The 19,366-nt window shown below is 36.8% G+C and overlaps 1 protein-coding gene across 8 annotated transcripts in view; it reads right to left on the bottom strand.

The window, feature by feature from the left end:
- The window catches only part of ATG5 (autophagy related 5), a 97,552-nt gene extending 79,124 nt beyond the window's left edge, over positions 1–18,428 (bottom strand). Inside the window, exons 1-3 of one of the 8 annotated variants that reach the window (XM_081139697.1) lie at positions 18,150–18,428; positions 11,830–11,995; positions 3,714–3,841 (exon numbers count right to left, since the gene is read on the bottom strand). In XM_081139697.1, the coding sequence (XP_080995823.1) occupies positions 3,714–3,716 (3 nt within the window). In that variant the 5' untranslated portion in view covers positions 3,717–3,841; positions 11,830–11,995; positions 18,150–18,428. Of the gene's footprint in view, positions 1–3,713; positions 3,842–11,829; positions 11,996–17,872; positions 17,972–18,149 lie in introns of those variants that run through there. The other 7 variants (XM_081139692.1, XM_081139695.1, XM_081139699.1 and 4 more) reach the window with 7 other exon arrangements.
- Positions 18,429–19,366: the final 938 nt, after the last annotated feature.

A 19,366-nucleotide genomic window follows, 5' to 3' on the forward strand; every position in this document is an offset into this window, starting at 1 on the left:
TAAAAAAACACGAAAATAGTAAGAATTTGGAAGAAAAATAGCATGCCTAGAAGGATGATACATTAATGTATCCTCTTTTCCATTTTCTTACTGTGTCACTTAAAATATCACATCATATTTCAATAAAGTTTAAAAAAAGGATGCAGACTCCATCTTTGGAGTCTGCTTTTAGCCATCACTAATACAGCTAAAAATTCAAAATGTTGTATTTTCCACCTATAATAGGAAAGAGAAGAAAACGGAGAGGAAGATGTTACACACTCATTAGATAAACGAGCACTTTTGCAGAGACAGATAACAGTACCTCAGACTTTAATGACAATGGTAAAATTGAAGGTTTAAGTGAAACCTCTGACTGAGTCTTCAGATGATGATATACTAGATATATTTTATAGAACACAAGAACTAATGAAGAAACAATATATTTCTAAGGACATATGGCATTTTTATCCACTTAGTCATTCAACAGAAAGGTCTAATACATAAGTAACAAATACAAATACAAATTTTGAATACTTGAGTTATGGTAAGAAGAAACTTCACTTCTTAAAATGCAATGTTAGAGCACCCTCTGCTGACTAATCAACTCAAATCACTCTAAAAAAAAGAGCTTTTGAGTTAGTTCAGTACTTTCCACTTTCCAGGTAATTTGAAAAAGTTAGACAAAGGACTGTAGAGGCTAAAGCACTAATCAGATAAAACCTCCTTGTAATCTCTCTACAAATCAACAATATATTAAGTATTAAGTATGACACTGTTCTTAAATGTTCTGCCACTCTAATACAGACAAATTAAATAAGCAATTAGAAAGAAATACAAAATTGGAGAAAACAATAACTGACAAATAGAGTATCAGCAGGTGTGATGGAAAGAGCCCTGAACTAAGTCTCTCAAAATCTGGCCCTACTTGCTTATTTGAACAAGTTATTTTATTTATTTTAGCCTCAGTTTTCTCAATAAAAGAGACTAATTTACATTTATCCATTCCTTGAACAAACATTGACTTAGCATCTCTTACAAGCTACTGTTTACGGTAAAAAGTCCCAGCTTAAGCATCTCACTCAGATATTTAAACAATTATAATAACAATACAAATAGGAAAAGGAATATCAATTCACACTTTCTTTTTTTAAAATAAATTGTCTAAACTGATGTTTGATTTCCTCTCTCAACTGAATTTATTTAAAACTCCAGAGAATCAAGTATAAGAAAGATGCTATCATCCTACTCAAATAAATGCTCCTCTACTCTTAAGATACTTTCATGGTCTCAAAAGCCCAAGTCCTACAAAGCTTCAGTAGTAGCTGCTACAATGATTAACCTATCCTATGAGGCCTACTAAATACCAGGTAGATACTGATATCCTATTTCCTGGAAGATAATTCTTTTAACAAAGGAGAAACTTGCTACTGTTGGGAGCAGAGAGAGAAATGATCAAGACCTAACTCAGAAGTCCTGGATTACACTCATGCCTCTGGTAGTTATTCATTCCTTAAATATATGGAGTAACTAACAATACTAAAGGAAAGTTGTACCCAAAACCATTAAATACAATGAGCTTATAGCAAGACATAACTATGCACATGATATCATGCATATCCTCAGAACTAAAATGAACAAAGATCTGTAAACACAATTACTTTCATATACGCTCTCTAAAAGGGAAAATAATTTCACTCTTCAATAAAAGACAAAGGTATAAATACTGACAAAGTAGGAACATGCTGTATTTAAGCCAAAAATATTACTCCAGAATAACAGGGATATATGGGTCCAAACATTATTTATTGATATCATATGTAGAATACAAACCTAAAGAATACAAACCACATCAAACAAAAAAATAGCCTCCACACAGGACAGATTAAAACGTCAGCTGAAGGATGGTAACTTAATCATTTACTATAAAAGCTAAATTGGTTTCCTATCTTTTCCAGAGTTTTTCAATTGGGGGTGGTTTTGCATCCCATATAAAACACTTATTATCATGACTAGAGGAAATGTTTACTGGTGCTAGTGGGTAGAGGTCACGGCTGCTGCTAAAAATCCTACAATGTATAGGGTGCCCCCCCCAACAAAGAATTATCCAAGTGAAATTGTTAATAGGGCCCTTGTTGAGAAACCCTGCTTTACAATGGAAAAATAGCAAAGCCTGGTGTCAGTCACACAGATTCTTACAATAATCTGTAATACACATGAATCAATACAATTACATTATCCAACTACAATATAGATAGGTCTGTCAAGAATACTCACCCACAATCTTTCCCCCTCCTCCCTTTCCCACTACTCTCCTGATTCTTGCTCCTTTTAAACTTCTTTAAGCCACTTTCCCATTACAAAACCTTCAATTCTTCTGAGAAATAACACACATAAAAAATTAACTTATCTATCTTGTCTGAGGTCTATAATTATTCAAGTCATGAATCTGATATATGCTCATGAAGCTCCGTATTGTCTTTTTTTTTTTAATCCTCACCAGCAGATGTTTCCATTGCTTTTAGAGAGGAGGAGGGAGGGAGAGGGAAAAGGGAAAGAGGAATGGGGTGGTGGGGAGAGTGATCAGTTGCCTCCCATACGTGCCCCAACCAGGGAACAAACCCAAAACCCAGGTATATGCCCTGACCAGAAATTGAACCCATGACCCTTGGGTGCATGGGAAGACACTCCAACCAACTGAGCCACACCGGCCAGAGCAAACTTAGTATTGTTTTGATTTAAAATTTTACAAAGAACTTTGTCATCCCTTCCCAGAACCACCTCAAAAGAACAGAGAAGTGACCCATAACAATACTAAATATTATCCTGTATATTTCTAAACCATTATGAAAAATTTACTCATTCATCAGCACAAGGTGAGTTCCAAAAGTTCATTCCTTGTTTCTAAGTAATCCTTGGATTCAGCTGCACTCATTAAACACCTACTAACTTCCTTTTACGTCTCCTTTAAAATTCATTTTAATACTCCCAGATTCTACTCTTCATATTTCATTTAAATTTTGATTCAGTCTGTATCCATTTGGCAGCACTTCCAACACTTACAACCATTTTTTCATATTCTCTCTGTAATTTCTCTAGTTTCATTAAATACTTTTGGATGCATAATGAACAAAACTCCCAATAATAGAGGAAGTACAAAATACATCATCTGTATATGGATAAACCCCGATTCAGGATTAATTTTCAATACAATTCTTAAAAATAATATAATATCAAAATTATTTTTCACATAAAAAGGAAATCAATATATTTTAAATACTAAACCAAGGCTAGATAAGATGTGCCTATGGTACAGTGATCAACTAAATGTGGCCATCAGTTTGAAAGATGCCATTGAAAGGAATCGCGTGTATATAAAAATATGTAAAAGATTTTGGAAATAGAAAGAAAATTGAATAGTGTCACAAAGTGACTTATTTATAAAGGGGTTTTAATTATATCTGGGGGAAAAAACTAACCCATAAGCAAATACATTATATTATGCCATATAAAAAAATCTACTGAAAACATACAAATCTGTCCAGTCTCCCATGCATCCAAATGGAAGGTAGAAATATTTTCAATAAAATAGTCTAACAACAGTTTGAAATTTACTGTATTATATAAGCTCAACCAGTGATTTCTTTCTTTATAGAACTTTTTAAAAATTGCTTCAGGGCACTGTACCTTCTTAAGGTTAGCATATGCTTATTAATACAGAAAAATTCACTCACCATTTCAGTGGTGTGCCTTCATGTTCAAACCATATCTCACTAATGTCTTCTTGTCTCATAACCTTCTGAAAGTGCTTCTTCACTTTGTCAGTTACCAATGTCAAGTAACTAACTCTTGGCAAAAGCAACTGAAATAAAAAATTGTGAAACAATATTTATTTACTATTTTAACACACACACACACACACACACACGCACACACACTAAATAGGTAAATAGGTTTTTGAATTTTAAGGAAAAACAACCATGTTCTTTGCATATTCTGAATATTTCAAAGTCAACTGCTTTTTGTAACAAATCAAAGGCCAAAGGTTAGGATGTTTTAAAATTTCTTATGAGATCATTACTTTAAGTACAGCTTACAGCATAAATGCCTAGAACAAACAACACATATCTAAGTACAATCTTTCCATAATTTTCTCCAAATAAAAGAACAATGTGATCAGATGTCAAATCACTCAGGATACGTAGTATTTCAACCAACTTTAACTTAAAAATATGAATCACCAGAGTTAATTAAATTGTTCTGAAAGGATAATCAACTCGGTCCTAAAGTATACCCTGACTGATCAATCAGGACTTCTCAACTAGTCTCTCACGTTTTGATAATCTGCCATGTATTAGATCAGTTGCAATGAAGAATATCAAGACAAAGACACAATCTGTCCTCCTCTGTATGAGGCTAAAATAGAGGTTAAAAAAATGAGTATATTTTATAACTACTTATAAAAATATTCATGGCAGCAACAGATCTTTAAAAGTCAAACAGAAATTTTCATTTGATAACAACAGGGGTCACTACCCCATTACCCCATGAATAAAAGAATGGCATGACGAGAAACAGTATTTGAGGAATATTCTAGCAGCTGTATATAAAAGACTGAAAAGATTATAGACAGGAAACCTGTTAAGGAAATATTACATAAGGAGATGGGGATCAAGAAATGGAAAAGTGGGGAAGGTCTAGAGATCAGTTAGAACATATTTTGGTGATTACTAATGAAGAAATCAAAAAGATGTTTAAAATGACTGACTTTTGAGCTACACACATAAATCTTTAAAGTGCGATAAAGTGCAAGCTTAGGTAGAATGCTGGTAGACTGGTGACCCTGCACTATCAATTAACTCTCTCAACCCTGTCCTTACGAAGGTTGGGCCTTGGACTTTGGAGAGAAAAATCTAGGAGGGAATGCTGGGCTAGGTAAAGCCTCAACTGGATTACTGTGAAAGCCATCACTGTTTTTACCCCAGGAAAGGTACTCAGAAAGAAAATATAAGATAGCAGATGAAAGGAGAAAACTGGTGAGAATTCATGTCTTTTCCACCTTTGCCATAGTTCCTCTAGCCATTTCTTGTTTTTCTAAGCTTCTGTTTTCTTTTGCTGGTAAAATTGTTTTGGTACTCTTTCAGCTGCTTTTGTGCGTGTAACTCTGCATCATTTTTCATACTGCTTATTCAAGGTTATGTCTTCTGATCAGTAAAAATCAAGTACAACTACTGGGCTGGGGAATACAGACAAAGAGAGATATTCTGGTTAAAGGAAATGATACTTAAACACTGAAGCTTAAGATAACAGGCTCCAACCAAGTAGGTATGAGAACATGACAATGATCCTAGGGGCTACAGAGAACGAGTGTGTGGGAGGCATGCTCCAGAATGGAATAGATGGCACTAATACTACAAACAATCTGTTGGATAGTAGTGTGGATTCAACAGAACATAAGGTCCTCTTTTATAAAGTAACAACTAGAATGTGATTAGCAGAGAAAAGAAAAAGAGAACTAACACTAGTATAAGGAAAAGCACTAATTGTTTTACAAGAAATATTATCACCTCTATTTTATATACAGCTTAAATAACTTTCCAAAATCATATTCTACTACATAAATGGCAAAGAAAAGGTTCATTAGAGAGAGAAACTGCATCAAATACACATGTAACATGGACAGTCTCTAAGTAGTTAAAACAGTATGGTAAATTGGCCATTTAAAAAAAAATAAATACATATAATCTATCAGTCGAGTAAGTTCTATATTACAAGTCTAGAACTTTACCTTAAAATGTCCGTTAGGCATTTAATAATAATAGTAATCACCATCTGTTCTGTAGAGAATGATATTAACTTAGGGAGATTGTAAGAAGGAAGACACGTTAGGACTAATGAGTATGGACATCAGCTCCTGATTTCGGAGAGTGTTACACTACATGCCTAGGGTTTGATCAAAGTTGCTGAAAAATTCACAAATGATTTTCAGGAAACCAAAACTTCTTTACAATAAGGAGATGAGGAACATTAGAATGTAAGCTCCATTAAGAAAGGAATATTTGTGTTTTGTTCACTGATACATTCCCAATGCCCCCAAAATTATAATAGGCACACAATAAATATTTGCTGAATGAATCAGAGATGCCAAAGGTTAAACTGGGACAAAAGGCCAAAAATGATAATAAAGAATGCCCCTCCTTCAGACAGAAACTATAGGGAAATGTAGTTGGCATCTTCTGTTTCAAATTGGTCTATGACTGATATAAATATCTACAGTAACTCTAAGATTTAAGAATGACTATATTAGATACGATTTACCTAATAAATTTTAAATAAGCACTTAGTAAATATTTAAATAGGTAAAAATGAAAAGAAAATAACAGCAAAAAGACATCATCCTGCCTTGTATATCCACACTGTACCACTCATTTTTCTTAGATTTATCTCATTGGTTTACTTTAAGTTCTTTTTATAAATCCTGGTAAAATATACCTAGCATAAAATTTTCCCTTTTAACCATTTTTAAGTGTATAGTTCAGTGGCATCAAATACATTCACACTGTTGTGCAGCCATCAACACTATCCATCTCCAGAACTTTTCATCACTTCAGACTCAAATTCTGTACTATTAAATGATAATTTCCCCATTGCTCTTCTCCCTGGCCCTAGGTAATCACTTTTCTACTTTCTGTCTTTTGATTTAGACTATTCTAGGAACCTCATATAAATGGATCATAAGCCCTGGCTGTGTGGCTCACTTGGCTGAGTGTCGGCCCATGCACCGAGGTCACTTGTTCGATTCCTGGGCAGGGCACATGCCCCGGCTATTGGCTGGATCCCCAATAGGGGGCATGCAGGAGGCAGCTCATGAATATTTCTCCCTCTCCTTTCCTCTCTAAAATTAATAAAAACATATTAAAAATAATAATAAATGGATCATAAAATATTTGTCCTTCTGTGCCTGGTTTATTTCACTTCCATTAATGTCTTCAAGGTTCTTGAAGTTCTTTTAATATGAAAAGGATTAATCCCTTCTGGGGATATTGTCAACTATATGGAATTTAGCATTCTCTTGTTCCTCATTTAGCACTGTCAAGTACTCCAGTGAGTATGACACAAGTGACTCATTTTCTTCTATATAGCTTGTAAGACATACGTTTTATATAGTTGTATGTTACTTATGTTTCTGAAAATGGTGCCTCTAATACTGTTTGTTCATGCTAAATCCTATTTTGTTTCATCATTTTCAATTATAAAATTAGAGATTTACTTATTTAGAACAAAACTAGAATTACAATATACTAGAATTCTGTTCCATTTCAATGTGTGAGGCATTTCACCAGGCAATAAGGATACAACACTGAATGAAACAGAAAGTTCTTCCTCTCATGGAGCTTACAGGCTAGAAAGGAAGACAGTAAAATTGAAATTATAAATGTGATAAATTCAAGGAGGAAGTAAAGAATGTTATAAGAACAAGTAGCAAAGGATTTTAACATAATCTATGGGCTCAGGAAAGGCTATTTTGAGGTAACAGTCAAAAGGCAAACAAGAGTAAACCAAACATAGGTGGGTGTGGGTGTTGGGTATGAGTAGGGTAAGAGACACTGCTGTTCACTCATTCCAGACAGAGGAAACTGCAAGAAGGCATGGAGTGAATACAAAAAGACAAACTAGCACATTTGAGGAACTATAAGAAGTTGAATATCACAGGAATGTAGAGGGTTGGGACAGAATAAGTACTAAAGAAGCAAGGGACCAGATTATGAAGAACCTTGTAAGCTACATCAAGGACCCTAAAGATGATGAAAAGCCATGAAAGATTTTAAGCAGGCAGGTGGCAAGGTCAGATATGTGTTTTGAAAAGATTACACCAACTGCAGACTAGAAAATGGAAAGAGGACAAGACTGAGACCAGGGAAATTAGTACTATGCAATCCATCAGTTTCTAAATGGTGGTTTGAAGTAGGCTGGTAGCAGGGGGTATGAAAGGAACTGGTAAGTTTGAGATATTTCAGATGTAAAATCAGATGGACTAAGTTACTGACCAAATGTCAGGAATATAGGAGAAGGAAGCATCAAGGGATGAGTCCCATGTTAATTACTAGTAGGAGTAATTAATTAGCTAGATGATAGGTCTACTTGCCAAAATAGGGAGGAAATATGGCAGATGACCAGGTTGTCTGGGGATAAAGATGATGAGTCCAGTTTCAAACATACTCAGTTTAACTCCTTTGAGACATCTGAGTAAGGATATCCACCAGACATATAGATTGAAGCTCAGAAGTAAAATCTTGGGAGTTGTCAAGACAAAAACACTCAAGACATAAAAGTAGATAAGAAGCCTAGTCAGACTGGCTCAGTGGTTACTATCAGCCCTCAGACTGAAGGGTCTCAGGTTCAATTACAGCCAAACGCAGGGACCTCGGTTGCAGGCTTGATCCCCAACCCTGGTTGGGGTGCCTGCTGGGGGCAACCAATCGATGTGTGTCTCTCTCCCCCTTCCACTCTCTCGGAAAAGCAATGGAAAAAATATCCTTGTGTGAGCAAAAAAAAGTTAAGTTTTGATTTTGCCTCACTAGCTTGGCTCAGCAGTTGAGCATCAACCTACGATCCAGATCTCAGTTGGACTCTCAGGGCACATGCCCGGGTTGTGGGCTCAATCCCCAGTAGGGGGAGTGAGGAGGCAGTCAATCTATCGATATTTCTCTCTCATCGATGTTTCCCTCTCTCTCCCTTCCTCTTTCTAAAATCACTAAAAAATATATAAAAAGCAAAAAAGATGTCATTAGTGACTGGCAAGAATAGTTCTGTTGTAGTAGTGAAAATGTGACTACAGCGAAGTAAGTGGTAGGAGGTAAGGAATTGATGGATACAGACAACCTTTTTAAAGTCTGGCTATGAAGGGAAAGCAAGAGGTTGAAACAGATGGGTCAACAGAGTGTTGTTTTAGATAAGATTTAAAACAATATAAATGCTGAAAAGAAGTAGCCAGTAGACAGAAGTTGAAAGTAAAATAAACAGAGAAGGCAGCAGTGGGGATGAAAGACTCTTAGAAACCACCAGCTTCCTTAAGAAGGCAGGAGATGGGTCCAGAGAACAGATGGAAGATTGGGTCTTGTCTAGAGGAAGAATACCTCTTCCATTAGCAAGAGAGAAGTAAACATGTGTGAGTGCAAACAGGATTTGCAGACTTGGTGAAAATTATGGGAGGTACTATCACATAGTTTCTATTTTCTTTGTGATGTAGGAAGTGAGGTCACCTGTTTAGAGTGAAAGATGAGGTCAGGGCTCAGAGAATAGTTATAATGGAGAACACAGAACCTGACTAAGAAAACATGAAAGGACTGCTGGGTAATGTTTAGGGTTCACTTAGATTGATGGCCATATTTCTGACTGTGTTATTTCCTCTGGTAACAAGTCACAAAATATGAATCCAAATTAGTATGTTTTTACATTATCTAAATGAAAAACAACAGCTTAAATGAATACAGCAGAAACAACAAAAATTGAAAAGCTGCCTAGATTCTAACAAACTTTCTTCCTAACATTCCCTGCAAGACAGAATAGAAATTCTTTTTTTGTTTTAATATATTTTTATTGACTTCAGAGAGAGGAAAGGAGAGGGAGAGAGAGAGAGAGAAACATCAATGATGAGAGTCACTGATTGGCTGCCTCTTGCATACCCCCTGCTGGCCCATACCCCGGCATGTGCCCTGACTGGGAATCAAATGGTGATCTCCTGGATCACAGGTCGATGCTCAAACTCAGAGACACACTGGCTGGGCCAGAATATAATTCTTAATGATAGGATGTAGGCTGAAAGATTTATGAGAAGACAACAAATCAAAATGTAGATATAGGAAATTAACATTCATATGCTTTTCCAATGGAAACAGAAAACTCTTTGAATAATTATTATTTAACTTATAAATTTGGTATGAGTGGACATTTTAAAATCTAGTTTCTAAGAAATAAACCATAAGCATTATAAAAGTAAACTACATTTCTACTCACCTATCCTTATTTTACCTGAACATGAACAGACTTTTCAAGCCATGGTGATAACCCTGAGCTTTGAGAATTTCTGGGAAAGAGGTACACTGGCTATCAGGCCATGATATTTTTACCTCATATCATCCAGAATCTTTAAAACATTATTATTATAAACCAAAGCAATTAAAAATACTTTTAAACTTAATTTACAACCCCAACATATGTGAACTAAAACCATATGGGCACTAAAATCCTCACCTATAATTCTAAGACTAATCACTGCTGTTTTTGTATATTTTCTTCCTGTATGTATTAACTTGCACTTAAAGAGCAAATTCTGGATTATGCTACATGTTAAACCCTAGTTTTTATTTAGTATTTATTATATGCCTGTTACCCAATATTCTTCAAAAACATCATCATTATGACTATAAGTTTCTTTTGGGCGAAGAATTAGAAAGAATTCAAGACAAAAACAATTACCTATTAGATAAAACAATCCTTTTCCTCCTACCTCTTGCCAATTTCAATTCAATCAGAAATAGCTAGAAAACAACTTACACTCTAGTTCTCAAGACAGTCTTTTAATAATTAAACAGATTTATACATAAAGAAGAAAAAATACTGTATTCTTTCCTTGAATTTTTTAAACCACAGGAAATGTGTCAAATATCATATTCTGATGCAAAAGTAAACCCACTTAAGTGATATATTTTTCAGTTTTTGCCACTTTGACCAACTAGATACATATTTTCCTTTTGTTTAGATACTATTTGAAAGTTATCCACAGTTAAAAGTTTTAACTAAAACAGAAAATTCAAGTTTGGAAACAAAACAAAAATGATATCCTAACCCATATAGAAGAATTAGAGAAAAAATACATATAACAGATGAAAATTCTTCTAAAAATAAACTATGGCCACATTTTGTTTTTAACTACAGAAGTTTTTCTAAAGGGAGAAAACTGTTGAGCTTTCCAACAGCCTGACTTCCCATAGCTTGAGCAGGTTGAGGAGCAGTGCTGCCTCCCAAACAGAAAAGGGAGAAAGCAAAGGGCAAGCTTTATTAAGGTGAAACAAGAAATAGTCCAGAACCACAAATATATTTCCCACTTTTCCAGAACCTCCTGGGTAAACAATATTATGTATAAATCAAAGCAATTAAAAAGAAAAGCACTCAAATAATGACAACTGAGAATGTCTATGCCTACCAGGGGCTATTCAGTAAATAGGCAGAAAACTATGATTTCCGATACATGCTTAAGTTTGGATTATATGTGCACTCGGAAAAAAAAGAAGGAAAAAAGAAAAACAGGCTAAATTCAGAAGATATTTGATATTCTCTTTAGAAGAGATAATACACTAACTCAAACTACAAGTCTATATACAGCAATTTGTTATTAAATAATATATTTTATCTAATATATATTAGCTCATTGACATATGAAAACACACATATGCTCATATGTTCACTGAGCTATAATAAAGAATTTGTCAAACAGTTGCTTGGAACCACCTAAATACAAAGAATGTGAACATATTTTCAAAATAGCTTCCTGTTAAAAAACAGCATATAACTTATCATTCCATCATCATATATATGCATACGTGCATAAGAAAAAGAAAGTCAAGAAGGTCCCATATCAACATGTCAACAGTGGTTTTTCCATTTGGGTGGTAAGAACAGAGGCAATTTTAATTTCATTCTTTTTGTTGATCTGTGTTTTCTAATTTTCCATAATAGGCAAGTACTAATTGTATATAAATGTTGAATAACAGCCTCCAGGTTCTTAGAGCTTTATTTACAAAAATGAACAAAGTCAAATACCCCATATGCCACCATCAACATACTTACATAATATGGTTCTGCCTCCCGTTCAGTTATCTCATCCTGATACAGGGTAAAGCAAGTTGGAATCCGTCCAAACCACACATCTCGAAGCACATCTTTGTCATCTGTCATTCTTCCAGTGGTTAAAGCAGTACATATAGGCTAAATTCTTTTTTCAACCAAAGCTAAACTGAAAATAAAATAAGAAGCATTAATCAGATCCTTGAACCTGCTCTGAAACAAAGAAAGATTATAGGAAAAAATGAATGCCAAAATCAGTACAACAAATTCTAAATGCAGAGCTATTCTTTGAAGGGATCACAGACATAACCAATTCAAAATTATGTACGCTAACTAATGAACCACAGCCAAAGTGAAAGTATAGAGACATCATTCCCTCAAGCCTCATCTAAAGTAAACTCCTCACTTATGCTCTATCGACCCTTATAAGCCAACTCCAAAATGTCATTCCACAATTATCCCTGTCCCATATTTTAACCTCTCCTACTCCAAATAGTTCAGACTCTCTTTCTGGGAAAAAAAACCAAAAAACCAAAAAACAAAACACAAACAATACCTCTCTCATCTTGGAAAAGAATCTTTGTACAAACTTATTCCTATTCTAAATTTCATCCTGCCCACAATCTTGATTCCACCAATATTTCCAATCTTATTTACTATATTTCTTTTTAAACCCTCTATCAAAACTGGTCCCTTACAACGCTGCTCTCTGCCCTACGATCCCCACTGACTAATATCCCCTTCTCTCACCTCTCAAATCCTACCTACTCTGCAAACATAGCTCACAATCCTCTGACCCAATGAAACAGTAAAAGTTCTACTCTGATGCAGAATATTCCCTATACCACAAATATAGCACTAAATCTGCAAACTAAAATATTCTGAATATGGTAGAAGGACATGGCTTTTGTCCAAGTGTCTTCCAGCACTAATAATTACAACTAAACAACATCACAATATACTGTTGGAGTAAATGCTGAAGTAAATATTGCTGGTACCTGACTACTGAGATTCAATAGCCTTATATTTGTGTGTATATATTTTCCATCTTTCATAAGCTAGCTAATTCATAATTTATCATACTGTATCCTGTAGAAACATTTTAAATAACTGTATTAGTTTAGCCAAATATCAACTATTACCACTGAATTATTCAAGGAGCTTTTCTCTCTCTCTTCTCTCCCACTGGCCAATGCCAAGTACATCAAGACTGCCATAAATTAATTAGTCAAAGAGAGAAAAACTCCAATAGAGTTCTAAGTTTGTATCACTATACTTAAGAGTACACCTTGGAGGTCAACTGGATGCAATGTCATCTACAGGTAAGTAAACTGAAAGAGGTGAAAAACTGTGCCCAACTAGAGCACTAATTAACACTCAAACCATAAGAACTCTGTTCACTTGAACTGAGACCAGTGCTTTTTCTAGCATACCAGTGTTTTAACTTTTATTAAAATATATCCATAAACAAAACTTATCTCTTGAGAGGCACTATGATGTGGGGGTTCAAAATGTAGAATATGAAGCCAGATCACTGGGACTCAAAACTTAGCTCAGCCACTTACTATGTGACCTCAAGTAAGCCACTTAACTTCTCTGTTTTCTCATCTGTCAAATGAGAATTACAGTGCTTACACACATAAAACATATAAAAATTAAATTAGTACTATGTAAAGTACTTAGAGCAATTTCTATAACATAGTACTATAAAGTATATCTATCATAATTTACAGAACCAACAAGAAAGAGCATGTCTCAAAAAATGTTTAAAAGTCCTAAAGACTTCAAGAACTAAGAATAATCAAAAGTATTATATAATGTAAGTGGAATAAAAACAGTAAAGGAAATTAACTAAAAATTATGCATTAAACATTGCTAATAATCCTTAATGCAAAGTCAATAAATATTTGCTCATTTGATATTCCCAGCTCTGTGGCAGGTGCCGAGGGTATGTATACAAGATGATGATGGTGATAATAATAACTTTTTAAAAACCTTAGGCATTGCCCGGAAGGTAATTTATCTAAATCTACTAAACATATCATGCACTTGCATGTCCTTTCCAGGGCTCTGCTCATACTGGTGGTTCCTTACTCTAAAGTTGCCTTCTCCACTGTATCTTTCCAATTTAGACATCCTTTAGGACCCAGCTCAAATACCCTTTCTTCAACACATGACTCAGGTAGAACCTGTATCCTCATCGTACCTTTATTTTTCTCTACTAAAGCACTTATAAGCTTACAGTAAAGATTTTTTTCAACTCTGATTTCTAATGTCATACTCTTTCCATCGCACCATACTGATTGCCAACGTGCCTTCCAACCCCAAAACATTCATGGTTATAATGAAATGTTACTTGCAGAGAGCTTTCATAAGGAAGGAGGGAAGGAAGTAAAATATTAATATATCCTATAGTGTTCGGGGAAGAATTTTAAAAGATATGGAAACTGAAGAATGGGTAGAATATGGATAGGCAAAGAGAAGAGAAATATTCCACTCAGGGAAAACTAGCACTGATAAAGGCAGAAAAGGAGCAGAAGCAGTATGTTTGCAAATATTTTAGGAAACTCTGGGTTGGGAGTAGATAATGAAAGAGATGACATTGTAAAGTCTTAATATCACATGTAGACCCTGGGCAAATCACTTTACTTCACTAAGTCTCAATTTCCTTACCTGTAAAATTCACCAGGCTATTCTGGAAAAAAAATACACAGTGCTTGAAAGGGTATTGGACACATACTAAGTGCTAGAAATGAATTAGTATTCTTTTAATGTCAAATCTGTTAATGTAAAATAAGACTAGATCATGAATATTGTGGGTTCTCAATTTCATCCAATAAGCCTAGAGAGCCTGTAAAGTTTTATAACGAAATAAAAACAACTAAATGATAGTAGTGAACAAAAGGAGATCCCAAGTCAGAGAGAATATAGCCAGGAAGCAATTTTAGCAACTAGGGCATATAATAACGAGTGCCTGACCTAGGCCCATAGCAGTGGAATGAAAGACAAATATGAGGTCTTTCCAAGGAAGAATGAAAAGTTGATGAAAAACTGGCTGAAAAACAAAGAACAAGACAGAGAAGATTTAAATGCTGACAGCAGGCAATAGAGTAAGGTAGGTAGTTAAGGGGTTTTGAAATTAGATTGACATGGGTTTAAACCCTGACTTCCACCTCTAAGCTGTGTGTGTGTCCTTGGACAACAAATCTGACATCTCTGAACCTCATTCTGTAAAATGAAGATAATTTTAATTTCAGGGGGCTCTTGGGTGTTTAGCACCTGGTTATCTCAATAAATGGTATATGGATTTAATATATAGTTTCTTTGTGCTTCCATGGCCCCTCTGCTTGAACAACCTTTCCCTCTTCTTTTGCCAAACTCTTAATCCCCTTTTAAGCTTAACATCAGCTCCTTGGGAAGCTTTCCGCTAAGCAACCTCCAATCTAATTACTTCTATAACAGCATGTTATAACCATGCATTGCAGATATGTTTATCTTATCCGTCTCTTGCCTCTCCCCACACTGAACTGAGTTCCTTAACAGCAGAAACTGGATACCTTTGTATCCACAATATTAGCATAATTAGCACAGAGCAGGCTCTAGAATTTTTGTTGAACAACTGGAAAATTCATGTGTTGAACACATCAATATATAAAATATATAAATCCAAAAGTTATACTAGCTACTTAAAAATTTTTTCCATCTAAATGCTTTTCCGAATCAGTACAATCACACTTTAAATTCATCAAATTTCATTATTTAAAAAAAATACTTTTCCTTCTCAAACATACACTACACTATTATCATCATGCATCCAATTTGAAGCAATGTTTTGGAAGCACAGAAATCCCAACCCATGAGGCAGACTACTAGAAGCAAGCTGCTTGAGGGCAGGGGCTACTTCTGACTGCTCTATTCTCTACATCTATTTCAGGACCTGGAACAGAGCAGGTGCCCAATCAACAACATTTAGCAAATAGCATAGTGAATTTGACAAAAATATAATGCACAATAGTCCCTTTCACACTACACACAAGTAAGGCTAACCAATTATTGCCCAAAGCTATTTTGCTGACAAAATCCCCAACTACCTAGAAATTACTTAAAATATCAAATGCCTACTAGTAGTAAATTTGTAAACATCTAAAAATAATAGATCTCTCTTTAAATTCATGAACACTATCTTCAAAAGTGGGCCCTAAGTACTGCCCAGGGTTCCTCCATTTCCCTAGTCCATTTATTCTCCCACTGTCCTACATCACCATTTCATATCTCGGCTCTCCTCAGATTTTCACTTTTCCTTCCTTACTCTCTCTCAGCTAAGGACCTGGCTTCTCCTTTCTTCTACCTTGTGTCTAAAGATCAGTGGTTCTTGACAAGGGTTTTAATGAGCAGCCCTACCCTATCCTTGGGGGAGTTAGAAAAATCTCACCTACCTCCAAATGTTCAAGGCCAGGGCTCGGTCCTTGAACCATACCTTTGGAAGACTCTCATGGCTTTAAATATCACTTATACATTAACAATTCCCACATTTACATTCTGAACTCCAGTTTCATATATACTACTGCGTACTGACATTTCATTTGAAAATTTAGCACATTACAAAACTTAATGATTTCAGGTCTTCCTCCCTCCTCTCCCTATTACTCTATGCTAACTCTATTCTTTAGTGATCAAGCTCTAAACTTTGGAGTCATCCTTGACCCCTTTTCACATCTGATGACTCTAGCTTAGACACAAGTCATAAAATCTGCCATTTCTCACCACCGCCACTATTAGCACAGAGCCAAGTCACCATGACCTTTAACCTGGAAACATGTAACAGCCAATAGGTCTCATTTCTGCCCTTGCTGCAAACAGACAACAAAGCAATCAGAAAGATCCTTTAAAACACAAGTCAGATCAGTTTATTCTTATTCAAAGTAAAAACTAAAGTTCTTACAAAGTCCTACAAGGCCATATATGACCTGGCCCCATTCTAACCAGATTATTTACCTCTCTTCCCCCTTGCTCACTCAGTTCCAGCCAAACTAGCTGTACACTCCTGTCTCGGGGACTTTGTGGTTGCTTTGATGGGTCTTTCCACTACATCCATACAGCATTCTTCTTTAACACTTTTAGATCTCTGCTCAAATATCATCTCTTCTAAGGTCACTACTGCAATCTACGCACACCACCAGCATTCCCCTTCATTGCTTTTTTTTTCTCTCGCTCGCACTTCTCACCATCTGATATATATTTTTTAATTAGTTTTTATATTACATCTCCCCAAGGTGAACTTCGTGATGGCAGGGATTTTTCTAGTTTTGGCCACTGTTCTGCTTTGTTTACTTTTTGCTTAGTGCTGGTACATTAACAGGCACTTGGTATTTGTTAAATTAATAAAGCTAACCTACACTTGAAATGTACACATTATTCTAAAAACATATCCATATAATATCATTCTGTTCATTTCCCACTGATTTTAACCAGCACATCTTTGAGGATGAAAGCACATACTTAAATCTATTGCAAAATTCTAAAATTCCCCTCAACTACCCTCAGCCCAACATCTTTACTTTCAACTTCAAAATTCAACCAATAACTCCTTCTATGGAAGTCACAAATAATTCAGTTCGGATCAAAGTACTCACAGTCCCCAAAACTCTGAGATTTATCAAGTGAATTCTGAAAGGCCTCGTAAGTTCAGTCTGCATTATGGTCTCTGGGTTCTGATTCTTGCTGAAGACCTGCTGCGCCTTCCCCCCCTACAGAAAAATCTAGAACCAATCCCGTTTCCCTGGGTTCCTCAAGTGCTTCAGGTATGAGCTGAAAACAATCCAAAGTCTAATGAAAGTACGTGAAAATACTTTGCCAACAGAAAATGGCTTTGTTAACACTAAATATCATTAAAATGAGACTGAATGAACGCCGTTGAGAAAATAAGTTGGAAGAAATACCCACTGAATTCAGACAGAACTGAACTGCCTGTGAAATGATTGATTTAAATAACTGTTCCACGAAAAATGCAGGTCTTGAACTAAACTCTGGAGCCTAGGTTTCCTACCTTAATAAGGGAGAGACAGACGTATTCCCCCAGAGAGATCGCCCAGGCTTCGCCCTCGGGCCAGCCCACGGGATCAGAGGGCGACGCCGGGCCAGCCCCACCCCTCCCGGAGGACCCACCTTTACCCGCCACTGCCGCCCGCGGGAGCGCTCCTCCAGCCTGCCATTCGCCGCTCCTTTTTACCACACCTACCTGGCATCTCCCCAACCCTCCCCCTTCGGGCATTTCCTCGTGGGGGGAGGGGGACGCGGAGGACACACTCACACAAACACCCTACCAGAAGCGCCGGCTCCTCCTCCGGCTTCCCGCACGGGTGAAGATGACCTGGATCCTTCGACGGCGCAGGGTGCTTGACACAGTCCCGCAGAGACGCGCGAGCCCGGAGTCCCCCGAGCCCGCGCAGCCGCAGAAGGGCCCGGCGAGGAGGTCGGAGCCGAGCCGCGCTGCACTTCCGCCCTCCGGTATCCAGCAGATACAACCCGCGGCGCCGCAAACCCCTGGAAGCCCACCCCAAGTCCAGTTACCCTGGGCGCCCGGAGATGACGTCAGGGACCCCACGTGGCCCGCCCTCCGCCCTCGGAGGCAGCCCGGCCCCGCGAGGAGGCGGGAGCAAGCATGCGCGGACCGAGGGAGCGCGGGAGTGTGGGTTCCAAGCCCCGGCGAGTTCGCTGCCTCTTCCTCCGGAGAGTCCCCTAGGGTTTGCGCAGTCATCGCTGTTCCCGGAGCTTAATGTAGCAATTCTGCGAGCGCTCAGAGTTTTGAAAGTACTGAGACACTGCCTCACGGACACTTGATTGCAGCATCCCTCTCCTACCTTTGCAGAGTAATTGTAATAAAACGTTGGTTTTCGAAGTTTTTATATCTATTTTCTCTTTGTTCTTCTCAACTTTGTCGGAGCCACAGCAGAGATTAATAGTCGCCTTTAACAGAAGATTAAAATACGTAAGTACTGACGTCCTCCCATCGATCCAAAAGTGTATATCTATAGCTTCCTGTTTGTGAAAATAAGCAATTAGTAAGCTTACTCCTGAAGAGTGTATGAATTAGATCTATCCAGAAGCCTTACCAGGCATTTAACTTTTTTCTCTTAAGATTGCCATGTAACATAACGCTATGGCTAAGTAAATGCTGTGCTCGAGAGTCAATAATTTCCTGATAATTGGAAAGATTAGGGAAATCCTAGCTGTAGCCACCGGCTTCTTTTTAAAAGACCTCTTTTGGGAGTCTAACCTTTTTCAAATGGTGAGTCACAACCCAATGGTGGTGGGTCATCAAATCCAGCTAGGAGGTCATGACTAGTATTTTTTTTTTTTTTTTGAGAGAGAAATCGATTTGTTGTTCCACTTATTTATGCATTCATCGGTTGCTTCTTGTATGTGCCCCAACCCCGGGATCAAACCCTCAACCTTGGCATATTGGGAGAATGCTCCTAACCAAGTGAGCTACCCTGCCAGGCCCACGATCAGCACTTTTTAAAGGAAATAAAATAGAAAA

Source organism: Miniopterus schreibersii, assembly GCF_964146895.1.
Source record: "Miniopterus schreibersii genome assembly, chromosome: 6".
Lineage (NCBI taxonomy): Eukaryota > Metazoa > Chordata > Mammalia > Chiroptera > Miniopteridae > Miniopterus > Miniopterus schreibersii.